Source organism: Crinia signifera, chromosome 12, assembly GCF_055691185.1.
Source record: "Crinia signifera chromosome 12, ASM5569118v1, whole genome shotgun sequence".
Taxonomy (NCBI): domain Eukaryota; kingdom Metazoa; phylum Chordata; class Amphibia; order Anura; family Myobatrachidae; genus Crinia; species Crinia signifera.
Window position 1 is genome coordinate 88,421,697 of NC_139228.1, and position 27,911 is coordinate 88,449,607.

The 27,911-nt window shown below is 43.6% G+C and overlaps 1 protein-coding gene across 3 annotated transcripts in view; it reads right to left on the reverse strand.

Moving 5' to 3' along the window:
• Window positions 1-27,911, reverse strand: part of KIF26A (kinesin family member 26A) — a 154,929-nt gene that overhangs the window by 114,310 nt on the left and 12,708 nt on the right. For 2 of the 3 annotated variants that reach the window (XM_083167058.1, XM_083167060.1), the window contains exon 2: window positions 23,148-23,381. In XM_083167058.1, the coding sequence (XP_083023184.1) occupies window positions 23,148-23,381 (234 nt within the window). Of the gene's footprint in view, window positions 1-23,147; window positions 23,382-24,905; window positions 25,166-27,911 lie in introns of those variants that run through there. The other variant, XM_083167059.1, reaches the window with a different exon arrangement.

Genomic DNA, 27,911 nt, shown 5'->3' on the forward strand with positions numbered 1-27,911 from the left:
ACCCGCTGTCAGACAGGCGCTGCGGGCGCCGTGCAGGAGGCAGTGATAGTGAGGGTTGAGGCAGCTTTAGCAGAGCAGGGAGGGAGACAGCGCCTTTTCAGCATGGCGCCTCCCTGCTTTGCAGGAGCTGCTGAGTGGGTAGCGCCGGCCCTGATTGGTTGCCTACTGGTGCTATATAAAACATATATGCATGTACCATAATGTAACCAGCACTTATGGGGAAAGTGGGATATCGAACCTGATAGACGTATGACTGCCCATACACAAGAACAAAGTTCCAATAACCACCCAACTGACCAACCATCCAACTTTTTGGTCCACCTAAAATGCTGCCTCACACACCTAACCAATTTTTTTCATCAGATCAGCCAACCTTTCTCAAAGTTGTTATGTCACAGAAGTAGGAAGACAGAAGTAGGATGACCAGAAAATCACAGGTGGGTTGTGGGTAGGGGACACCGCATTAAAAGTACTCCTTCGGGTGGTGATCACAGAGGTGTGTGTGGCTGGGAGAGGTGGGTGCCAGGTGATTGCTGGTGGGGTGACCAGTGGGCCAGGAACACTGAAGAAGGTGATCAAGTGGAGATTGATAAACTACCAACTAATCAGCAACTAGATCCTTTAACATGGCAGTTAGGTGCTGGTCGGCTGGTGCTTTATCGTTCACTCTCAAAGGCTAAGTACATCTGCCCCATAGCCTGCAAGTAAGACTCAGCATTTGTCAAGTTTCAGACATTAAACATTTTGCAAGATTTAGTGCAATCACAAGAGACTAAACAATGGGCACGCTTCTCCTGCCAAACCCTGGACAGACGGCGGTAAGTCTATTGTGAGAATCAGGCCAGGATGTGTCAGAGAGGGACAGTAGGCGACTGATACCACCAGTTGCATAGGAACATGTCTATCTAATAGACCACTCTCAATGCTGCTGTACCCATAAGCTGGCTCTCATTAAGAAACGTGCACAATGATTAGCTGTGGGAAAGTAAGAATGACACAGGCAGGAAGGAACTTTCCCGAAAAGCGAGACTTACAAGCGTAAACACAATACGGCATGGGAACATCAGACCTCGCCATCACAATGGACCCAGGATATTGCAGAAAGAAAGCTTGGCCTGTCGGCTGCATGAACCTAAGCCTGCGAGACTATACAAGAAATACAAATCGGCTATGTGGAAGGGTTTATGGATGGAGCTGAGAATTTGGCGCTGGGGAACGGCTCGCAGTATTGCTCATTCACACCGGATTTGTGTTTCGACTACAAATTTCCAGATTCCGAGCAGAGTGCGATGAACTGAAACAAAGGAATAATTTACCCCAGTTATTCAGTGTTAATGTCACTCTGCAAAGTATCCATTTACCAATGTGCTGCCAGTAAGGAACTGTTATTTTAACTGGAATGATGACTGATAAGTCGGGAGTTGTATATTTCACCAGGCCGTGCTCAAATTGCAAGTTCAGACCAGGCTCGTACTTATGGGACCTACACACGGGGCGAAATGAGGGCATTTTAAAAGAGATCTCACCAGATCGCTTAAAAAATATCCCTACATCGCCATAGCGATAGCGATGTAGGTCCACGCATGTCCCTATCGCCCGACGATTAATATCAAGCATGCTGGATAAATCCAGTGATCTCCGGTGTCTCACTGCAGAACACTGGCGCTGACATATCGCTCAGCGGCACATCGCTATGCAGCGATGTGTGCATACCCTCCAACATGGCCCATTCCAATAGGTACAAAATGCTCTGTTCCTGGACTTCCCTGCCAGTGGCAGTTGCAGAGGTGGGGCTGCAGCACAGTCCAATATTCTAATAGGGGAGCCACACCTAATGCCACTCCAAACATCACTGTTCTGGACTCACTGGCAGTTGATGTGACCCCCCTCTTTGAATTTTGGACTGTGCTGCAGGCTCACATCTGAAGTCAAGGAACAAAGCATTTTGTACCTAATGGAATGGGTCATGTTAGAGGGTATGTGTGTGCTGAGCGATCTTGCTGAGCGTTCTGACCGGTCTTGCATCGCTGTAGCACATCTCCCCATGCATAGACCCCATTACTCATTGGTTAAACGGTTCCCCCTCTACTGTGATGTGTTAGATTCTTAGATTGTAGGAGGACAGGCTTTGGGGGAGATTTATACAAATTTTAAAGTCTAGGAGTTGCCCATAGCAACCACTCAGATTGTGGAGCTTGTAGCCATTTGTCTGTGGCAGCCTGGTAATAGGAGTAGCCACCTGTGTATGCCAATTATCATGAACAAGCTAGCACCATCCATGTCGGGTACAAAAGATCCATCAGAAACAGGCGCTTTCCGCGCGCTACAAGTAAGCAAAGGAGTCAAAGCTTACGTGTCAACGACACCGCCAGTCCCATGAGACAATCAGTTCTGTGCGGTCATATGGTTGCAACCCCCGAAATGGCCATTTCATCTAAAGAGCGCGGATCACACTATTCGGTTCTCAGTCCCACCCTGTGCAATTGCATGGGATGATGCGTGCGTGGTCCGGGGGACCCGCCTGCATTTGGACTTAATGACTTAGGGTAGATGTATGAAGCAGTGATCAGGGAAGAGAAGTGATAAAGTGCCTGGTACTTTATCACCAGCCAATCAGCTCCTGGCTGTTAAGCTATAGGCTGGGTTTAAAAAGGGACAGTTAGGCGCTGATACCAAGTACCAGGCACTTTATCACTTTTCCCTTATCACTGCTTCATACATCTACCCCTGAGTGTTCACTCTGATAGAAGCTGTCGGTACTTGTGAGTTATCCGGGCGCCCGATTTTTGGTCGTATACGCATCGCGTCGCATCGCATGGCATCGTATGTTAACCAAATGGCATACGATGCGACGCGACGAGATGACCACCCGAACCCGATTTTTGGTCGTATACGCATCGCGTCGCATCGCATGGCATCGTATGTTAACCAAATGGCATACGATGCGACGCGACGAGATGACCACCCGAACCCGATTTTACATCGGGTACCATGTAAAGTGATCACGTCGCATCGCATGTTAACCACATGGCATGCGATGCGATGCGATGCGATACCACCCGATTTTTGCAGTGTAAAACCCCCAAGAAAGTGTCCCAAAAAGTGACACAATGTCAGTCCCATCCCCATTGTTAACGCCACTCCACTATCAACGTGAACCCGAAGCGTGGCGAGCGCAGCGAGCCCGCGAGGGGCGGCGGTACGCGTCCTCCGACCTTTTCATGCCCTACTATCCACTAGGGCGTGGAGTGAGAATATAATAGTGTGGCGAGCGCAGCGAGCCACCGAGCCCGAAGCGTGGCGAGCGCAGCGAGCCCCGCGAGGGGACACGGATACCTTCACAGGTAAGCGCGTCCCTTCGCGGGCTTCACAGGTGTCTGCGTCGCCATGGACACCTGTGAAGCCCGCGAAGGGACGCGCTTACCTGTGAAGGTATCCGTGTCCCCTCGCGGGGCTCGCTGCGCTCGCCACGCTTCGGGCTCGGTGGCTCGCTGCGCTCGCCACACTATTATATTCTCACTCCACGCCCTAGTGGATAGTAGGGCATGAAAAGGTCGGAGGACGCGTACCGCCGCCCCTCGCGGGCTCGCTGCGCTCGCCACGCTTCGGGTTCATGTTGATAGTGGAGTGGCTGTGAGCATCCAATATCATTCATCAATATCATGCATATCTGACACATTAAGGACAACTGAATTAAAGGTAATAACTGTGTAATTAACATAAGAATGAAATAAATTAGAATAACAAATAATCATAAAGCACACAATAATTAATCAACATCATGATTTATCAACTAATGTGAGCGCATGCAGAATACGCTCAAATGCGTTGTCTCTCGCCAGGCATTTTCGCCACACGAACTCCTGCATGTAGGAATCTAGATGATGGCGTGCTGTGCCCCGCTGGCGTTTGTTGCGCCATTTTGCACACCCCCATAGTCGCTCAATGTTCTGTGTGTGTGCACCAGTCTCTGGGTCGACGAAATTGAAGCGGTGATTTACCCGCAAGTGGCTGTAACCAGCCCGCTCCAGTTCACTGGTTTGGTAGGCGCGCCAGCAATCACTGACGATGGTGCTGCCAGGTGCCACGTGCTCCACAATTGCACCAAGGAGAGTGGGTGCATCTCGTTTGGGAACTGCGACCATGAAACAGTCCCCTGTCTCCCGGCACACTCCTCCGAACACCCACTGCTGTGGGAGTACTCTGCCAACATTGGCCTTGCGTTTTACAAACAGGGTTTCATCAACCTCCACCATTTGCCCTGGGCCTCCAATCTGCCGTTGAGGCTGTGCCATTAAGTCACATTGGCATGCCTCCCGCATCAAGGCATTATAAAAAACAGTGCTTTTATTGCATAGTTTTAAATTCTTTGCACAGAACTCGATTGATGTCAGTTCATCACACCAGCACCAGATAAAACGCAGAATCGTCATAAATGGTAGCCTGCACCCAGGATAGAATAGGGAGGCCCGCAGACTCTGTTTTTTGCTGCAGCTTTTAATATAGCAGCGCCATTTGCGCTCTTTCAGGGACAGGCGCATAGGGTGGCCATTTGGGCATGTGGCAGTCAATGGGAGCAGCCCTTTCTCCTGCAGGAATGCCACTGTCTCTTCCTCCGTTTTTGGGAGGCTGAAGATGCCATCAACCAAAGCCATTTTGGCAATAATGGTGTAAGGGGTGAAATGGGGCAGGTGTGAGGGGCCAAATGGGGCAATATTGGGGTAAATGTCCAAAAATTCACCTCAGAAATATGCAACAATGCTGTAAATCAATATCTCTCTCAGTAAAACACTTGCTCTCTCCTCTGGAAACTACCTCACACTGATTTTCTGCCAGATGTGCCAGAGGGCAGGTTTAAAAATGGGCGGGAAGTGTAAACATCGCGTCGCGTCGCATCGCATCCCATTGTATACCATACAATAAGCATACGATGCGACGAGATACGACGCGATGGAAAATCGCGTCGCATCGCGTCGCATCGTATGCTTATTATAATGGCATGCGATGACCACATCGGGCGCCCGGATAACTCACAAGTACCAAGCTGTCACACTGGTATCACTGATTATCTGTCATCTTTGTCATCGACATGAAGAGTGTAACCCGTAGGTTACAGCAGAATGTTTTTCTACAACCTGCTGATTACACTTTCACCGATCTGAACAACTGTGCAATAATCCTCTAAGCCTTCAATTATGCCATTTGCATGCAGTGGCAGTGATTGTACACCAATATGGCAGCACCGCTATTGTGCACCTCCCCAGCGTACAACCTTCCATTGTCTCTCCGAACTCATGCAAAAGAGAGGTTTTTACTTTAACCCTAGGATACCTTCTGACTCTGAGCAGCCTATAGATGATAAATGTCTCTTTCCCAGACATACCTCTATGACCCAACTGAACGACTAGTTCCCGGAGTACATTTTAAATGAATCACCCTGTTCTGCAATCCATCAGACAGAAAAAAAATGTGTTTAAACATTTATTAAGCATGATGAAACCAGTATTTCACTAAGCCAGTGCGTCTCACTCTTCTGACCTCAATGTTTTAACGAAGAAAAAAAAAAAATATATATATATATAAAAGACAGAGAAAGCATTCCACCTTTGTGCCAGACTCTCTGTATGGCTTAAAGAGACATCAACTAAAAAAATATTATGCTTTGCACGGTGTCTTTCACTCAACTAATGTAACTAGACCCTGACCATAAAAGGTCTCCAGCTACTGTACTTCTTAGGTACTGAATTTGGGAGAAAGGTCATCAAGGCTAGGCGTATGTTGCCAGAATTGAAAGGATGACAGGTTATCTTTTCCATTGTCACAATTGATGATGTAATTTCAATGACATCATGGGCCAAATGTAATTGCCTCTGGGTTCGGCGGCTGAGCGGGATGCTAACAGACTTTTTTAAAGGGGCAATCACTTACTAGGCATGGTTTCACCTTGTAAATTATTGCCCCTTTAAATAAAGCATCTGAGTTCAGCCGGCATCCAGCACAGCCGCCAAACTCGGAGGCAATTCAATTTGGCCACATCGGAGAGAGGCTCAATGCGACCATCATTTCATTCTAAAATGTTGTTGGGTGTGCCGCTAGATGGAACCTTTTTTTCACAATTTTTAAAAAGGCAGACATCGATAATCATGTTTAAATGTCCACGGACAAGTCCACGCAAATAAAATAAAAAAATATACATGTGAGTTTGGATGTTGTTTGGAAATATACTATTATAGTTATCTTACTGTAGCCTAATAAATGTTAAATATTAGTATAAAACTTCAAGAATAATTAACGCATGATACAGATGCCAAGACGATGAGTCTAAAATCCCAAGGGTGTATAAAGCATTTTGGGTAAAATTACATAGTAATTAAAAAATATAACTCACTTCAACTAAAATAAATATTAAGTGTTTCATCAGTACCGCTACTTTGCAATGTAGCATTCTGCTCCTGAAATATTAAAAACATCAGGATTAATAATATATGGAATTTTTATAATATTTATAACTAATTGCAAAGAGATTAGTATCTCCGTACTGTGCCCTGGGCATTTTGCAAATTAGTTTAATCGTGGAATTTGTGAACTCTACAGTGGTTTAAGTTACTTACTTAATAAAATAATTTTAAATATGATATAAATATAAATTACAAAAAAATGAAACCATGTTACCAGTTATGGTAATGTATATATTAACTCCTGTAACTAATATATGTCTAAATGGAGAAATCTGTTTTCATCCCTACAATGTTAACAAAATGTTATTATTATTATTATTATTATTATTATTATTATTATTATTATTATTATTATTATTGTTAAGTAGAGGTGCAGTGTGAAAGCACCAAACCCTGGTCGAACAACCTGGCAATCCGACCCAGGATATAAAGAGGGTTCAACCCAGGTTGCCCTGTGTATAATGGGCGACCCGGGACTAATTTGAAAGTACTGGACCCGGGTCCGACCCTGGCATAGGGGCGTGAAACTGGTATAAGGAAGTGTTCTTATGCCTAGGGATCAGGCGGATGCCCGGTCATCTGCATATAATGTAGTAATCACCTCCCAGGGGCTGTGCAACTTTCTGAAATCTGTGTGGCTGCAAGAATAGATGAGCTCATGAACAGATAAGTTATGGTTTAGGGAGGAACGAGCTTAAGGTAATATTAAGATAAACTTAAATGGGGTTAAGATTTTTTTATTGAGACTCGGGGGGTAATTTGAGGGGTTGATTACCCCTTCGAGTCACTGTGATGTTCTCTGTATTATATGGCGGTCACTGTGATGTCCTCTGTATTATATGATGGTCAGCGTGACGTTCTCTGTATTATATGGTGGTCACTGTGATGTTCTCTGTATTATATGGTGGTCACTGTTATGTTCTCTGTATTATATGGTGATCGCTGTGATGTGCTCTGTATTATATGGCGGTCACTGTGATGTCCTCTGTATTATATGGTGGTCAATGTGATGCTCTCTGTATTATATGGTGGTCACTGTGATCCTCTCTGTATTATATGGTGGTCACTGTGATGTTCTCTGTATTATATGGTGATCGCTGTGATGTTCTCTGTATTATATGGTGGTCACTGGGATGTTCTCTGTATTATATGGTGGTCACTGTGATGTTCTCTGTATTATATGGCGGTCACTGTGATGTTCTCTGTATTATATGGTGATCGCTGTGATGTTCTCTGTATTATATGGCGGTCACTGTGATGTCCTCTGTATTATATGGCGGTCACTGTGATGTTCTCTGTATTATATGGCGGTCACTGTGATGTTCTCTGTATTATATGGTGGTCACTGTGATGTTCTCTGTATTATATGGCGGTCACTGTGATGTCCTCTGTATTATATGGTGGTCAATGTGATGCTCTCTGTATTATATGGTGGTCACTGTGATGTTCTCTGTATTATATGGTGGTCACTGTGATGTTCTCTGTATTATATGGTGATCACTGTGATGTCCTCTGTATTATATGGTGGTCAATGTGATGCTCTCTGTATTATATGGTGGTCACTGTGATGTTCTCTGTATTATATGGTGGTCACTGTTATGTTCTCTGTATTATATGGTGATCGCTGTGATGTGCTCTGTATTATATGGCGGTCACTGTGATGTCCTCTGTATTATATGGTGGTCAATGTGATGCTCTCTGTATTATATGGTGGTCACTGTGATCCTCTCTGTATTATATGGTGGTCACTGTTATGTTCTCTGTATTATATGGTGATCGCTGTGATGTTCTCTGTATTATATGGCGGTCACTGTGATGTCCTCTGTATTATATGGTGGTCACTGTGATCCTCTCTGTATTATATGGTGGTCACTGTTATGTTCTCTGTATTATATGGTGATCGCTGTGATGTTCTCTGTATTATATGGCGGTCACTGTGATGTTCTCTGTATTATATGGTGGTCACTGTGATGTCCTCTGTATTATATGGTGGTCACTGTGATGTTCTCTGTATTATATGGTGGTCACTGGGATGTTCTCTGTATTATATGGTGGTCACTGAGATGTTCTCTGTATTATATGGTGGTCGCTGTGATGTTCTCTGTATTATATGGTGGTCACTGTGATGTTCTCTGTATTATATGGTGATCACTGTGATGTTCTCTGTATTATATGGTGATCGCTGTGATGTGCTCTGTATTATATGGCGGTCACTGTGATGTCCTCTGTATTATATGGTGGTCAATGTGATGCTCTCTGTATTATATGGTGGTCACTGTGATCCTCTCTGTATTATATGGTGGTCACTGTTATGTTCTCTGTATTATATGGTGATCGCTGTGATGTTCTCTGTATTATATGGCGGTCACTGTGATGTCCTCTGTATTATATGGTGGTCAATGTGATGCTCTCTGTATTATATGGTGGTCACTGTGATGTTCTCTGTATTATATGGTGGTCACTGGGATGTTCTCTGTATTATATGGCGTCACTGTGATGTCCTCTGTATTATACGGTGGTCACTGTGATGTCCTCTGTATTATATGGTGGTCACTGTGATGTTCTCTGTATTATATGGTGGTCACTGTGATGTCCTCTGTATTATATGGTGGTCACTGTGATGTTCTCTGTATTATATGGTGGTCACTGGGATGTTCTCTGTATTATATGGTGGTCACTGTGAAGTTATCTGTATTATATGGTGGTCACTGTGATGTTATCTGTATTATATGGTGGTCACTGTGAAGTTATCTGTATTATATGGTGGTCACTGTGATGTCCTCTGTATTATATGGTGGTCACTGTGATGTTCTCTGTATTATATGGCGGTCACTGTGATGTCCTCTGTATTATATGGTGGTCAATGTGATGCTCTCTGTATTATATGGTGGTCACTGTGATGTTCTCTGTATTATATGGTGGTCACTGGGATGTTCTCTGTATTATATGGCGTCACTGTGATGTCCTCTGTATTATACGGTGGTCACTGTGATGTCCTCTGTATTATATGGTGGTCACTGTGATGTTCTCTGTATTATATGGTGGTCACTGTGATGTCCTCTGTATTATATGGTGGTCACTGTGATGTTCTCTGTATTATATGGTGGTCACTGGGATGTTCTCTGTATTATATGGTGGTCACTGTGAAGTTATCTGTATTATATGGTGGTCACTGTGATGTTATCTGTATTATATGGTGGTCACTGAGATGTTCTCTGTATTATATGGTGGTCACTGTGATGTTATCTGTATTATATGGTGGTCACTGTGAAGTTATCTGTATTATATGGTGGTCACTGTGATGTCCTCTGTATTATATGGTGGTCAATGTGATGTCCTTTGTATTATATGGCGGTCTCTGTGATGCTCTCTGTATTATATGTTGGTCACTGTGATGTTCTCTGTATTATATGGTGGTCACTGTGAAGTTATCTGTATTATATGGTGGTCACCGTGATGTTCTCTGTATTATATGGTGGTCACTGTGATATTCTCTGTATTATATGGTGGTCAGTGTGAAGTTATCTGTATTATATGGTTGTCACTGTGATGTTCTCTGTATTATATGGTGGTCACTGTGATGTTCTCTGTATTATATGGTGGTCACTGTGATGTTCTCTGTATTATATGGTGGTCACTGTGATGTTCTCTGTATTATTTCCACTGCGCTTTACAATAGGAAACAGTGATAAAACAAACTGGCTAGTAACAAAGAGGTAGAGGTAGGAGGGCCCTGCTCGCAAGCTTACAGTATATATAGGCTTTCATTAGATTTTAGAAATGGATCTTTGTATTGCAGAGTTAATAATATAACACCTACCATTTATGTTAATAAGGTACAAATATGGAGAACAAAAGGTTAACCATAGAATAATTAGGGTGCCCCCCCCCACACACACACACACACACACACGCACACTTAAAATACAATGGTTAACTGTATTCTGACTTTAAAATATACCTTTGTAAATTGTGATGAAATATTTGTGCCAAAACACGTTCACTTGTGCTGTGGATTTTGCATGTGTGTTACCTATGAGACTGCAATCCCATCAGTATATGAACTCCCCTTCCACTACTAGGAACTCTCAACAAAGTAATAAAACCATTAATTCTGGACTTGCATTATTTCACGTATGCTGTTTGGTCATTTATCATTTTATAATAGTGACTTTTCTTTTGTTTAATAAGTACAGACTTTAAAAAAAATACAGCTGGAATGTACCAATTATTTAAAACAGCACTGAAGGCAGTTTGTTGAAATATGACATACATGGGAAAAGTAGGGGGATGTGCTGAATAACGATGTCTAAACTGTTCCCTGCTAGGATCGTATGTTATGTATTTGAAAGAATGTGATAAAGAGGCACCACAGGATGACAAGGGAGTAGCATTGCGTTATCTGTGGTGGATGTGTTATCGCTCTTAAGAAATAGATCAGTATCATCAGTGGTTCCGAAACTGTGTTATATCACCCATAGGCCAAAAGTTTATTATTGTGAAATTCAGAAAAACATATAAGTAAATTATGTTTCTATGTCATCGTTAAGTTCTGATACGTGGCGAGGGACAGGATTACATTTATTGTCCATATATTTTATGATCTGCCGTTCAGTCCAGACCTCTGCTATTTCTTTGTGTTCCTACAAATCCAGCGCAGTGGAGTCCTTCATCCGGCATGTAGAAGACACAACTGCATTGGACTGGTCCGGCTGCTACACCAAGTAGTTTGAGCACATGCAACTTTGCACAGACTCCTCAGAAGTGAATACTTTAAAAAACTTTAAAACTTTTAAAACTTTAAAAAAATTCATCCCGCTGCAGGGAGGGGGGCTGTTGGGAGTCCCTCCTGTCAGGTGCTGAGCACTAAGAGGAGCTGGGGGCATGGCTAGAGGCTCACAGAGCCTCTGGGCCAAGCCCCCAAAGAGTCAAAATGGGGGCGTGGCCTCACAGGAAGATGCACATATAGGCCACGCCCCTTTCTGGTTAGCCTCGCCAAAGGCGCGCACCGCTTCGAACTGCAAGAAAGTTGGGAGCAGGGCCGTAACTAGGGGGGGGGGGCTAGGGGGTCACGCGCACCGGGCGCTGGAGGGTGGGGGCGCTAGTGTGGTGTCCCAGCAGCGTGGTCCCTGGGATGAGCAGCGGGGGTCCGGGTACTGGTGGGTTAATGCCATGTACTAGCGGGGTCCCGGGGACCGGTGGGTTAACTCTGGCTCCTAGCGCTGCCGGACGGTGGGCGGGAAGCAGGTTTTGAAAAGACTTGCCGGACGCTGATTGGCTGAATTCAGCCAATCAGCGTTTCGGCAAGTCTTTTCAAAGTCATCAGCGCTTCCCGCTGCCAGGCAGATAGCGCTAGGAGACGGAGTGAGTGAAGGCTGCCGCTACACCAGTCCCTGGACCCCTGGACGCTACACACAGATATGTTGGCAGTGGGGGTCCAGGGACTGGTGTAGCGGCAGCTTTCACATACACAGCAGCTCGCTATTTGCCTGGCGGCAGGAAGCGCTGATGATTTTGAAAAGACTAGCCAATCAGCATCCGGCAAGTCTTTTCAAAATCTGCCTCCCGCCCACCACCCGGCAGCGCTAGGAGCCGGAGTTAACCTTCTCCAGTCCCCGGACCCCACTGCCTGACCCCAAGGCAGTGATTTTTTTGGGGGGGCGACCAAATGACTGCCGACCCGGGCGCCGAAACACCTAGTTTCGGCCCTGTTGGGAGTTATGTATTCACGATACTTTGAGCATTATGTCATAGCCTGTAAGGTGCAAACTGTTAAGGTGATTTTGCCCAGTGTGTATGGACAGCGATGATGGGGAAAATCGCTGGGCTGAAAAATAGCTCAGTGCATACACACTGAGCGATTTTCGCTCATTTTAGCGATTTTCCCGCGGATGGACGACTTTCCATAGCAGGATGCAACGGAAAGCCGTCCACCAGCAGATGAGCTGGTGGACGACGTTTACACACTGGGCGACTTTTGAGCTGAAAGCTGCTCAAAAGACAAAACTGTGCTGCTTTCAGCCCAAAGTCGCCCAGTGTGTATATGGGCCCTTAGAGAATTTCTATAAGTCTGCACGGAATTTTTAAAGCGGCAAATCCATTTACTAAGCAGTTTTGTTTTTTTAAAAAGGACAATTGTTTACTCGGCCAAACCGGATCCGATATGATTTCCCGGCGGTCGGGATCCCGGCGGTCGGAATCCCGACACTGGAATCCCGACCGCCGAAATCCCGACAAGGGGGGGGACATGGATCGCCCCCCCTTGCGGGCTCGCTGCGCTCGCCACGCAGCGGGCCCGGTGCCTCGCTACGCTCGGCACGCTATTTTATTCTCCCTCTATGGGTGTCGTGGACACCCACGGAGGGAGAAAGTTTCGGGATTTCGGCGGTCGGGATTCCAGTGTCGGGATTCCGACCGCCGGGATCCCGACCGCCGGCAAATTAACCGCATCCCGGCCAAACCATGCCTTGTAAAGGAATTGCCCCTTGGCATCACGCGAGGCTAATACATTTGACCGTTTTATTTCTGAAAATGGGTACAGAGGTGCGGCAACTCACAGCAACCAATCCAATCAAATGTTCATTTTCATTTTTTAAACATAAATTGTAAAACAAATGACTAAATCTGGCTTCTTTGTTAGGTTTAATAAATGCACCCACTTTCCACCACCGACACACACACGTTGCGAGTTATGTATTATTGATTCATTAATTTACGAGTCAAATTTTATTCTAGGATCTCTTTCTTTCCCAGTATTTTAGTGGCACAAAGTTTTATAAAACCAGAAGTATTGTAACTAGTTTGTTTTATCCCTGTTGCTTCCAATTGCAAATGCAATGGAACTTGCTGCGCTGTATAGGAAACTGTTAATGAATAGATAAATAAAACTATTTTGAAAAGAAAAAAAAATGGCACTTTTTAAATCCGATTTCAATAGATTGCGTATAGGTGTATAGATCAGAACAGAGGGTCTCTGTCTAACCCCGGTGGTCACTGCCCTCTACAACCTGGGAACACAATGTACGTTTTGTATGTGTAATTCTACCTTAAAACAAGATTGTCATGGGTTTAGCACAATGACATTACATTAATACTGCCCTTTACAAAGACAGGGACGTAATGGGAGCGGATCCACTTACCGATCATCAAGCTGCTTTTTTTTTTACTATTATCAAAGACGTTTCTCATCAAGAGGCACCTAATTGAGACCACACAAGGTGACCTTACAGGACAGGTGCTTCGACGTGTACACCTGGGCTATTACCAGATCTATTCAGGCAACAGGTATCTTTTCCCAGGGTAGGGAACCTGTACCACCCAGCCCGAGGTAGGTCAATAACAATCGGACACAGATTAAGCCATAGGAAGAATATACTGTAGTCATTGTAAAAAATGAGTATACCTCCTGAATACAACTGCCAACGCCAGATAATCCCCCAGCTGTGTTAAAGACAAGCTTTCAATTACTCTTTTGAATCTTTGCTTTGTTTCCTGAATATTTCCAGACTTCAATGTAAAATCCTAAACCGACATCCTTAATTTGTGCCACAATGCAACATAAAAAAAAGAAAAGAAAACTAAATTTAGTCCCGGCAAAATATTATAATCATTTTGCAGGAAATAAAGGTCAATAATAGCAAGTTTTACCCTACGGACCTTGATTTCTCCCAGACCACTCCTGCGGGGAAAAATGACATTGTTCCTTTAAACAATGTTAGTTCTAATACATAAAGTCAATACAAGAATGTTATGGCGGACAAAAGCAGGGGTCCTTAATAATAACATGGATGTCCAATCCTAATTTATGACAGGAAACTGGAAGGTGTCATTAAGTAGGTTCAACAGTGCTGTTTGGGTTTGGCGCTGAATTCATCATAACAAAGAGGGATGTAGGGAAGTCGGATAATACCGGGAGGTGTAAAGAGGCGCAAAGTTTTAGCGAGCGTAGATGAACCGTACACAGCGGCCGCTGTGTGTTCTATTAACCCCTAGGTGACCGGAGGGCCTATTTATTAAACGTTACAATAAATCTATATAGAGAAAATGGATATGTTTATTAAAAATTAAAAAGTGTGTTGTTGACTGTAGATCACATTGGATCATTTACAAAGTATCAAAAATAGCATAATACCCCTTGCACATTGCACCTAATTTCAGGGTTCATGCTGGTTTCTTGCCGGTTCGATACAGTATTTGGCACGATGTGAAAGGGGTTACCGGGTTCTGTAAACCGGTAGCAACACGGCAATACGAACCAGTAAAAAAGAAGGGTTCTTACCGGTTTGTTGCCATGTGGCTTTGCAGTGTGAACAGATTAATCGGGTCAAGCGACCCTTTTCCTGTTCACACATAGGAGGAGGCAGTGCTTGGAGCAGTGCCAGCTGTAAGCACTGCCTCCTCCCCCGATGACGCTCCGCCCTGCATGATGTCAGCAAACCGGCAATATTGCCGATTCGCTGAGGGGTCTGAACAGATCAAAATGCAGTGTTGCACAGAGACTAAACCATTTCAGAGTCCCGGGGCGACCCTGAATTTGCAGTCGAAAAGCGGTATAAATCACAGGAATAATTCTTTTTGAGAGGCTTCAGCAGAAAACTTAACAATGGTACACATTTATTTTGTTGGAGTAAATTTTACTGGAAAAATTTGTTTTTGTCCATTTTTTTCTTATAAGGATTGTTTCATGCAATTAGTAATTTGTAATAAGTATTGACAGGCAATATACAAGTTTTTGGTGATTAATTAGGCAGACACAATCTAATGTATGTGTGTGTTATTTATTTTATTTTATTAATTTATCAAATCAGTGGCCAACTGTGACTCAGGGAAGCTTCAGCTGGGTTACCCCTGTCCCTAGCACTAATAGATGAAGTAAACAGTAAGTAATAGTGGATAACATGTCATAAAAAAAATGTTTTTGGCAATAATGCTAATGACATGTAACTATAGGGTCATTTGGCAATAATCTTACTATATGAATAATAGGTTTCCAGGGTAAGAGGATGCAGACAAAGAATAATGACCATGGTGCATAATGATTGGGTGACGGACAAAGGAAGCCATAAAATGCAATAAAATAAGATGGTGTAGGCATCTCTTATGTCCGTCATTATTAGTTGGTGTACGCATGATACAGTATATGATACAAATAGAACCGCTAAGTCATGCCACCTCTTCCTGACTTGCTCAAACACTTCCCCTTGCTCCCACCAGCCAGTCTCCCTCTTCTAGGTCTCCAAGTTGAAGCCGCGGTGTGCATGTTCAAACTTCCACCGTGCCCATATTGAGGAGACAGGTCAGACCCCTCTGCAATTATTATAGATTATTAAGATACTAGTAAAAAGCCTGTCAAAATGACATCTTCTGTAATGTACTATCACTTTGAGCTGTGACAGTTTTTACTTTCACTTTGAGCCGTGACAGTTTTTATCCTACAAACTCTCCACTTCACTTCAGTTTTTACCGCATTTTTGCATTCTCTAAACCCCCTCTGACAGGGCAGCGCTGCGGAGGATATTGCCAGCTGGCAATACCCTGTAGAAGCCTATGTGCTTCTATCATGTAATCTGTTAAGGATCCCTCCCAGCATTCCCTGCGGCCGGGCCGTCACGCTGCGCATGCGGGGCGGCATCGCAAAGGACATCTCTTATCGGAAGAGCGGTCCGTTGCGTTAATAATCGCATATGTTAGAGCAGTGGTAGCCAACCCTAGCCCTCGAGAGCTACCAACAGTTAACATTTTCCAGACAACCTAGCTGCTGCACAGCTGCACTCATTAATCACTGACACATTTTAAAAGATCCACAGATGGAGCTAATTAGCTCACTTGTGATTTTGTGAGGAGACCTGCAAAACATGCACTGTTGGTAGCTCTCGAGGACTAGGGTTGGCTACCCCAGTGTTAGAGTATATGCAATTATTAAGAATGTGGTACCCTGTGGAGGGGGGAAATGTAGGGCGGCGGATGTTCGAATATTCCGCCCCTTATCTGCTTTTACCTCCAATCTCTATCTTCACAGCTACCTCTCTCCATATCCAGCAAGCTTAAAAAGAGAAGTGTCCCTGCAAAAATTGCTTTCCCTTTCTGTTATAACATCTTTTAGCACACAAAGGAGTATTTTGGTGCCTCTAGTGATCAATGGCAGTACTTCATCTCATAGAGATGAGGAGCAGTTACTCCTTTATATATAGATAGATAGATAGATACCATATATTTGTACGCTCCTTTATCACTCAGTCTATGTAATAACGGTATGAGATCTATACTGTACTGTAAACTAGAATAAACACTGTAATACCCCTTTTAGACATACTACCTGGGATTTTGTCCAGGTTTACCCGGGATTTTCAACCCAGGTTACTCCCGGGATTTTAGTAACAGACCCCCTTTCACACTACACTACAAATCCGTGAAAAACCCGGGTATACCCCTTTCACACATAAGCCAGGCTTTCAAGCATTTCAGTGTTTCATTATTAAAATGGGACATCCCCCAGCAGCAAAAAAAAGCAACATCACATGTTTAAAACTGAAAAACCCGGGTAAACCCATTCAGACATAAGCTGGGTATTATACCCGGGAGTTAAATACCGGGAAAAACCCTGGTCAATTGCAGGTGCTCAGTATCCGAGAGTTAAATCCCGGGTATACCCTTTCAGACATACGCTAGCCCTGGGTTTGGGCGCGTTCATGTGAAAAAAACCGGGATTTTTACGTATGTCTGAAAGGGGTATAATTAGCTCTTTATAAGGCACAGGCATAGTACACAGGCAGATACAATGTACAGTCGATGTAAATGGAAAACTGTATTATATAAAATTCTCTCCACAATTCTACATTATGAGTATTTTATGACATCCACTAACCACAGCACTTAGCTAAATCCTAAATATATATTAAGATTCCAACGTCCCGGCTCGTGTTCCCACCTGCTGCACAGCAAGACAGAACACGCTATCTGCAGCTTTACTACGGCATACATGGTCCTAAGAATGCTGGGCCTCATTACAATGGCTGACAGCGGGGACCACCTGTTCCTGCCTGCTTTACAGACACTGCCAGTGACTTCCTGACCAGAGATCCATCATTTACATTTTATAAGGGGGAGGAGTACAGAAACCTCCAATATAGCTTCAAGTGACGCATTAGTTCCTTCCTGCACCTTACAGGTGTGTCCATAATCACCTGTCCTCAAATAGCCTGGCCATCCCTGGCGCATTACAAAGCCTTGTCAAACCACTCCCTGCAGTACACAGCTCAACCACTGGGTGCCACTAACCCAGATGAACACATAAGTGGGTGGAGGAAGCCCTGTAGTGACCCCAGGCTGGAGGGTGATCCTGTAGCTGACTGGTTAACAGTCGTATGGATAGGAACATGCCATGGAGTCTGGATATAATCAAATCAATCATACAACAATGGGGGTTATTCTAGTCCATTCTTTCTGACAAAATCCTTCTTAGATGGACAAAACCATGTGCACTGCAGGTGGGGCAGATGTAACTTGTGCAGATATAATTAGATTTGGGTGGGGTTTTACTTCAAAGTGAGATCTATATTGCAGTGTAAAAATAAAGCAGTCAGTATTTTCCCTTCACAGAAACAAAATAACTCACCCAAATCTAATTCTCTCTGCACATTTTACATCTGCCCCCCTGCAGTGCACATGGTTTTGTCCATCTAAGAAGGATTTTGTCAGAAAGAGTGAACCAAAATAAGGCCCTATGTTCACTACAGTTTTAACTGAACCTCTGGAGTTTTGGGCACTGGCGTCAGAGAGTGTCCTTTATACACTTAATGTCCACAGTAGTATTGCCCCTTATACACAAAATGCCCACAGTAGTCGTGCCCCTTATAATTGTAATACCACAGTAGTGCCCCTTATCAGTGGTGGTTTTTACCTATGGGCTGCAGGGCTGCAGCCACCCCAGGTAATATCCACCACTGTGTGAAGCCACTGTGACTGGCAGTGGCTTCTTATTGGATGTCCGACCTGCCAGTCACCCAAGACAGTCTCACTGGTCAGTGTTCCCTCCCTCTGGCATGCCTCTAGGCTGCTGCGGCGGCAGCTCATAAAACGGGTTCTGCAGTACCGGGGTGGATATTATGCATGCACCGGACCCGGGACCGTGAATATGCTTCTATGGACTGCTGCCGAAGCAGCCCTTAGAGGCTAGGGGCCAGCACATGCACATCACCGAAGAAGCTACTGAACTCAGTTCCACTTTACTTTGACCCCTGACTTTTTTTTTGCAACAAATGTACTGACACGATGGCTGTCACTAATATGACACAGTCACAAGTGCAATAAAAGTACAGAATTGTCACCTCAGCCGGAGAAAAGTGATACAGTGAAGAGATTAAGTAGCAGCCAATCAGCTCCTAACTGTCATGCTTTTGACTGTTTTTGGAAAAACTGCCGTTAGGGGCTGGTTGGCTTGTCGTTTATCATTCTCACTTTTCTCACTTTTCAAGTGATGGTGTAATTCTAATTCTGCATCAAATGATTCAATTTTTCACAATCCTGTGCACTCGGCATTCGCACAACATTTGTGTGTGTGTGTTACTCTTTTAAGTCTTGAAAACATGTTGTCATGCTTTGTTGTCACAGATCCCTCCCTGGACGGGCGGGTTTCCTTCCTGAACTAGGATCACACAGCCATGCTTTGGGTCACCCTGTCATTAATTGTCACAGCAGTTTTCTTTCCTAGAAACGTTCGCAGCACACTTGCCAGTGCAGACAGAGGGGTTCTGCAGCTGATAATTATCACATATTCGGAAGCCTGGTTGGGTGACTGCTCACCTATCTGAGCGCCAGATGTTCCCTTAAATAGTGGGACAATTACCTGTCTCCGAGGCTTTCCTGTATAACTGCTAGAGGGAGAGGAGAGGTGCCCTGAACATTACAAGTTAATCAGCGACTCATATGATGTCTAACAATTAATATATATATAATTATCTATAAAATTATAAGTTTCATCTGCTTGTTCTTAAAGGTGTTTCGGGCCTTGTCTGTTTCATTGCCACGGTGCATATTGCTACAAGAAACTATGTAATACTCTGTCAAAAGTTACATTGGGCAGGACGTGTTGGTGATTATATACAGTAGCACTATTATACTATACCGAAAAACGAAAAAACATGGAGAAACATTTATACATTCATTGGAATTCTTATAAGCAAATGGATAGCATGTGGATAGTTATTTACCTGGATTTGGCATGAAAAGCCGGCGGTCGGGATCCCGGCGTTCAAAATCCCGACGCCGGAATCCCGACCGCCGAAATCCCGACAAGGGGGGGACATGGATCGCCCCCCCCCCCCCCCCCTTCTTGCGGGCTCGCTGCGCTCGCCACGCACTAATTTATTCTCCCTCCAGGGGTGGACACCCACGGGGGGAGAAAGTGTCGGGATTTCAGCGTTCGGGATTCCGGCGTCAGGATTTTGAACGCCGGGATCCCGACCGCCGGGATTTAAACTGCATCCCATTTACCTAGTGCAATGACAGCTGGTTTTAGAAATCTTTTTTCAATAATCCATCCAAGCAGACTGGCATTGATAGGGTTAAAAACTAAATGTATAAAAAGTCAATTGACCAGAGTTGCACTGAACAGCAGACTTTCAATGCACTCATTTTCAGGTGGATTTCTCATTAGATTAAACATTAACACAGTGGTTCCCAAACTTTTTTGAATCACGGCACCCTAGACCATCAAAACATTTTCAAGGCACCCTTAGGCCAAATTCAGAAGAAAATATTAAATGAAGTGCATTGAGTTTATGGGGGAAATTTACTAAAGGAAATTTGTAAAAAAAAATAGGTGTATTTGTATCCAGAAATACACTTATTTTTGACATTTACTATCCCAAAAATACGGCCATTCGTATTCGTATTGATAGCACATCAATACGACTATGAATTGCCGTATTTTCGGGATAGTAAATGTCAAAAATAAGTGTATTTCTGGATACAAATACTCCTATTTTTTTACAAATTTCCTTTAGTAAATTTCCCCCTATATGTCACAGTTATCTGGTGAGGGACAGGACTTGCTTCTATTTGTGCACATATGTTATGATTGGCAGCCACCAACACTGGTTACATTGACGATTCATAATATAAATTGATCCTGGTCCACCAACCCAAGGCACCCTGCAAGTGTCCTGAGGCACCCCAGGGTGCCTAGGCACACAGTTTGGGAACCACTGCATTAACAGCTTTAGTTTTGGATTAAGACCCCATACACTTAATCAAGGTATTGCATGCTAGCATCGCATGCAGTTCCCCGGTAAGTGACCTAGTTGCTTCCCCGGGTAGCAGGATCGCATGAGATAGACCATATGCCGTTCTTTTACATATGATATATCGCACGCGATCCCATTTACCGTTATGAAACCTGACAAATCATGATTGCAGATGTTGCTATCTTGAGATCCGATACACACAGGACCACACATAGGTACGGAATTGGAGGTGAAACACATGTGATTTGACACTTCCCACCCGATTATTCAGTCCGATCCGTCAAAATCGGGTGAAAAGGGCCCAAATCATATAAGTATATGAGGGGCCTTTACTCCACATAAAAGGACCATTTTACATCCGCATAAACCACAATCAGCGTGTGTCATAATAATAAGTAGATAAACACAATGTAATACTAAGTGCTAGCACAACACAGGTAAGTACAAAGAAAGGTGAATGAGCCCTTAAACAGGTTCTTATATTTCTGCAGTAAAAACTCATTTGTCTTATTCATTTTCAGAAACTCATTGTTTAAAAACATTTCGTTTTATTTCCCAAAACTTTCAAAACCTCACGTTATAACGGAAAATCTCTGCTAGGGGGCAGCAGAGTCAGGGTTTACGAAATCAACTTTCCAAAATATTGAACAATATTTAATCCAGCAGTCTGAAAAAACCTACATAAGGACCTTTACTACCATTGTATTGTATACCAGCCATAGACTACAGCAACTGTCATTAAAACTCACAGAACTCAAAAAGCGAACAAGGCAATCATTATTCACTTACAGAAGATAAAAAACTAAAGCAATACAACAAAAAGAAAACAACTGTTATATGTATATGTAACACGTATGTCACAGATACTGTATATATCCTAGTGCAGACAATACCTAGATCCCATTTACCCTATACTGTATGTGTCATGGATAATAACAGGCATCTGTATAATATTAACATTTAACTAGATGGAGGTACCACTTATACAGACTGACTGCCCTTGGTTGGAATAACGCGATTATTGGGATCTCCAATTATCTGAGATAACCTGTTCTTGCAGAAAAAAGGGAAATGGGAAAATGCACAGTTTTTGTGTAACTCCCCCTATCCAATTGCTCACATGCAATAAATCTCTGTAGGGTTTATCGCAAATTGCTCTACACCTACTCTGAGCAGGTGCAAAGTTGGGGAAATCCCCTATTTTTGGGGGAAAATGTCATAGTTCAGAATTTCTTAGCATGCCCTTAATGACTAATAAGGCACTTTAATTATTTTTAATTAGCCAATGAGATGTCAGTTTTGGGGTGAAAAAGTGCAAAGTGATGGAAACAGGGGTGCAAGGTATGGGAGAGGTATATAGGGGTGCTTTATTAGTTGGACAGGTGTTTTTAGGCTTGCAGGTGGGAGTAATCGGTTGTGTTTGCAAGGTTTTTGAAATTGCTTTTAATCGACCCAAGATTATACTTTTTCATGTACCCTGGATTTTATAAGAATATTTCCTTTACACATAAAAGCTTGCTGTTTATCTTTGTTCAGTTTCTTTTTAATGCATATAGCAGCCATTTTGGTCCTCAAAATATTGTTATTATGTCCTCTAATATACTTCTTCCCTGTTATCCTCTGTTACTTTGGCATTTTGGGGGGTACAGGTTAATGACCTTATTTTCACCTGCTTTCTTCGCTTTTAACACATGCAATTGAAAAACTGGTGGCGTGCACCCCTACGATAAGCATTTTGTTTGGATGATTGGTGCAATAACTTTACCCAGGATCCCAGATTGCGTTATCGCAGCTAATCAGATACCCCCCAAATGTGACGCATACGGCGCACACCGTTAGCTGACTTGGTTTATTACATCTTCTGTAATAAAATATTTGTTGTATTTTGTGCAAACACAACGTAAAAATACACCACCAAATGTTGCGTGCATGACTATAATACCATATTTAGTAAATAATCATAATAACAACCTGCGTATGCATATTTCATCCATTTATATGAGGCTGAGGATCAAACACTGGCTATTGTTAGAACTGACTAGAGTATACATTGTATAATATCCACAGGGGTACATATGAAATGTATGAGGATACTATGCCGCAGCTCCAACTGTTACTGAACTACAACAACCAGCATGCCCTGGCAGGCTTTCCTGCTACTTGTAGTTACACAATTCAGCGTCAAGGGTACATACTACAACCATACTACAACGTAACAGCTATTATACGTGCATCAGAATGAGCCATGCTGGTAGAAATCTGTCAAGGCATGCTGGGACTTGTAGTTAACCCAGATTTGATGGCAGATGAGAACCACATGGTTTATTTAACCAGCCCTAATCCAATCCAGAACCACCAGCTCTACCCCAATACAGCTGCAGATACTACAGTACCTCCAGCCTGGTGCTGGTGCAATGTACAAACACTGGATGCCTGGTGCGCTTACCATGGTGGAGCCAGGGATGGCCAGTCCCAGGGCTTGCTTCTTCAGCTCAGCCAGCTTTGCCTGGCAGTAGGGGCACCACTCCCCTACCCCAGACCCCTCTGTGCGCCCCAGCTCAGACACAGAGGCTGCTCCGGCTCCCTCCGGGGGAGGGCGGCTGCCTTGGAGAACTTCATCGGCAGACTGCAACCTTTTCCTGGCTGGTGGAACTTCCCTGCCTGGGAACCTGTCCGCGATCTGTGGGGGGAGAGAGAGAGAGCACTGGTTAGTGGATGGGCAGTGCCATAGTCATTGTATATTACAGATCACATGTACAGTAATCATTGTATATTACAGATCACATGTACAGTAATCATTGTATATTATAGATCACATGTACAGTAATCATTGTATATTATAGATCACATGTACAGTAATCATTGTATATTATAGATCACATGTACAGTAGTCATTGTATATTACAGATCACATGTACAGTAATCATTGTATATTACAGATCACATGTACAGTAATCATTGTATATTATAGATCACATGTACAGTAGTCATTGTATAATATAGATCACATGTACAGTAATCATTGTATATTATAGATCACATGTACAGCAGTCATTGTATATTATAGATCACATGTACAGTAATCATTGTATATTATAGATCACATGTACAGCAGTCATTGTATATTACAGATCACATGTACAGTAATCATTGTATATTATAGATCACATGTACAGCAGTCATTGTATATTACAGATCACAGGTACAGCAGTCATTGTATATTATAAATCACATGTACAGTAATCATTGTATATTATAGATCACATGTACAGTAGTCATTGTATATTATAGATCACATGTACAGTAATCATTGTATATTATAGATCCCATGTACAGTAGTTATTGTATAGTATAGATCACATGTACAGTAATCATTGTATATTATAGATCACATGTACAGTAATCATTGTATAGTATAGATCACATGTACAGTAGTCCATGTATATTATAGATCACATGTACAGTAATCATTGTATATTATAGATCACATGTACAGTAGTTATTGTATATTACAGATCACATGTACAGTAATCATTATATATTATAGATCACATGTACAGTAATCATTGTATATTATAGATCACATGTACAGTAGTCATTGTATATTATAGATCACATGTACAGTAATCATTGTATATTACAGATCACTTGTACAGTAATCATTGTATATTATAGATCACATGTACAGTAATCATTGTATATTATAGATCACATGTACAGTAGTCATTGTATATTACAGATCACATGTACAGTAGTCATTGTATATTTCAGATCACATGTACAGTAGTCATTGTATATTATAGATCACATGTAAAGTAATCATTGTATATTATAGATCACATGTACAATAATCATTACATATTATAGATCACAGGTACAGTAATCATTGTATATTACAGATGACATGTACAGTAGTGATTGTATATTATAGATCACATCCATGTACAGTAATCATTGTATATTATAGATCACATGTACAGTAATCATTGTATATTATAGATCACAGGTACAGTAATCATTGTATATTACAGATCACATGTACAGTAGTGATTGTATATTATAGATCACAATTATAATGACAAAAATTCTACACTGTAATATCTATCTATCTATCTATCTATCTATCTATCTATCCAAATCAGAGCTGCTTCCTGAGACTTAAGCAGAAAAGTTTTCTCCTGCCCACAGAAGTTCTGTAACTTACCAGCCCAGTGTGGTTGGCATTGGCACTGCCCAGCACCATGGTGCCACTTTCCTCCTGCGTGCCCTAATGCTGGATCAGTCCATAGAGGAAGGCACAGCCCTACCCAGACCCTGTACTGCCGTCTAAGTGATTTTGCCATCCATGCTGTGTCTTTGTAGGTGACAAAGTAACACCAAACCCCCCTCACTGCTGCAGTTCTGGGCTGCAGGGTCAGGACAGGAGGATTCTCTCCTTTCAGCAACTGTGAAGGGTGCAGACTAATCAGTCAGGAAGAGGGTTGTGCTACCCCAGCACCAGCAGCAGCGGGGAGAGGGGAAAGGGAGGGGGAGCAGCAGATCATTATCACGGTTAGAGCACTTTCCCACACACAGATGAGGGTCCTGTATAGACCCCTGTACACTGGAGGGACCAGTCCCCAGCACCACATGCAAGTTTACTTAAGGAACAAGGATGATGTAAACAGCAGAGAAAGACATCAGGGGTCAGTCTGGGTTTACTGCATCTGATATGTGCAATAGACCTGGCGGAATATACACTGATTTTCTTTTTATATATAGTTCAGCAGGTCTGGAAACATTGTATGTATGATGTAAATGGCATTTCCTCCAAATTCTGAATGGATATTCCATCACTGCTAATATAATTCTATGCAAATATTGTTATTAAAGGGACAATGCACTTTGTGGCGAATAACAAGTGACATAAATAGAAAGAATTAAGCAGGGTCTGTAATTATCTGGTATGGGTAAAAAGTAAAACCGGACCCGGACAAGACCCCGGAACAGGGGGGTGTCCTGTCCGGGGGGTGTCCTGTCCGGGTCCGGTTTTTAATTAGTCCTGTAATTATCTACATCTTGTCCCCCATACTATCCCAGGTGGCATCTGGTACCCATATCTACAATATCTAGGTTGACCATATTATGACGATGATAGTCAAACTGGTCTAGTCTGATGCCTAAATATAGTCAACCTTAGTCTAGATCGACATTAACGGAAGTTAGGCGCCAGCGTTAGAGCGAAGGGAGCGTGGTTGACCGTCACATGGGCGACATGAGTTTTTCACAGTTTTTTTGGTGCCGAATGTCACAGGTCTACTTGGTTCATACTGTACAAGTGGACATAGAGCGCAGCGAGCCATGTGAGGGGACACCGTGCACATATACAGTGACCACGGAGACACCTGTGACATTCTGCAGCAAAAAAATGTGAAAAACCTCATGTCATGTGACCATCGACCACGCTCCAGTCCCTCTAATGCTGGCGTCTAACTTCTTGACGTTCTAGACAAGGTCACTGTCTTTAGGCGTCTAACTAGACGGGTTCCCACTAAGGGTCATAATGCCCTGGATTGTTACCATAAACTGCAATACGGCTTTTAGGCGTGGAAATATTTCCGTGCCCGTCGTTACCAAGTTCTTGAATCATGACGTCCTATATTATCAGCATTTCTGTTCATGCACCCCTAGAATAAAAGTTAATTTTTTGGAGCAAAAAAAAGTAATTTGTGCCTCCCTGTCACCCTTAGCGCTATTTCACACGCTCCGGCTGATGTGAGGCACCAAAACTCTGTGCGGCCAAAAGTTGTGCCGCACACAAAAGTTAACAATGGGCAACATTGTGTCCTTTCACGCGGGGCAGTCATGGCCCGGCCGGCGGGTTGCAGCCGGATGTCACCACTGGAAAGAACGTGACGTCCATTGTAAACTCCTGCGTACAGCACATCTTTTTGCTGCTCGGAGTTTCACAGCCCGGCAATAGCGGGAGAGTGTGAAATAGCCCAAAGGGTGACAGGGAGGCACAAATTAGGGTCAGTTAAGTGGTGGTGCACAGATGTACTTCTGATTGTCCACATGTTTTAGGATTGGCACCCAAAAGGTTTTGCCTTATCAATTTGCCCATATATAATTGGATTTGGTCCTGGACCACCCACCTAAGGCACATCTGCAAGAGCCTAGCGACACCCAGTGGTGTAACAATTTTTATGGCAGCAGGAGCCGGGAGAGCTGGGACTGCAGACTGATTTGCCGGTGGCAGGTCCCGGGGCAGACGGCAACGAGTAACAATAGCCCCGCAGCCCCTTCACCTTCTAAGCGCCTCCCCACCACCGCGGGGGCTGCGGGGCTATTGTTACTCGTTGCCGTCTGCCCCGGGACCTGCCACCGGCAAATCAGTCTGCAGTCCCAGCTCTCCCGGCTCCTGCTGCCATAAAAATTGTGACACACAGAAAATGGCTGCCCTATACTGCAGACAGTTTTTGAGGATGCCCTCCTCTAGCATCCTTAAAAACGGTCTGCTTTATGGAAACAGTCTGCTTTATGGGGGCAGCCATTTTCTGTGTGTCACATTTTTTATAGGCAGCAGGAGCCGGGAGAGCCACCTGGGACCGAAGACCGATGCACCGGTTGCAGGTCCTGGGGCAGATGGCAGCGGCATTATGTGGAGGGGTAAAGAGTTGGGGGGGGGGCACTGCCGAGATTTGTGGCAGGGGGGAGGATATTTCTTAGTTACACCATTGGCGACACCTTAGGGTAGTGATGGGAAAGCTTGCACTCCAGCTATTGTTGAACTACACATGACAGACTGTACTAGAAGCACAAAACCAGACAGTGACACCCCAGGCAGGAGAGGAACTGCACAGGTTCTGAAATGCGCAGGGTGCTTGAATGAACACAAAAAAATGTATATACAGTACATTTATTGAGTATAATACACCCTTGAGTTTTCAGCATGTCTGGGGTCCCTGGTTAGATTTTGCGTCCCTGGGCCCTGTACACCACCACCACTGGTCCTCTAGTGGTGCCCACTTGACAGACACTATGGCCTACACAGCATCTGCGCAGTGATTTATAAATTTGAACAGAAACATTGTTCTCACTGGTTCCCAGGTATGTAAAAAAAATTCTAAAATTGTATAGTTTGTCCATAATAATGTTGGACATTCAGAATGTGTAACATTCAGTAACCCAGTGGATCCCAACATGTGTAACCAGGGGTGCCGACAGGTCA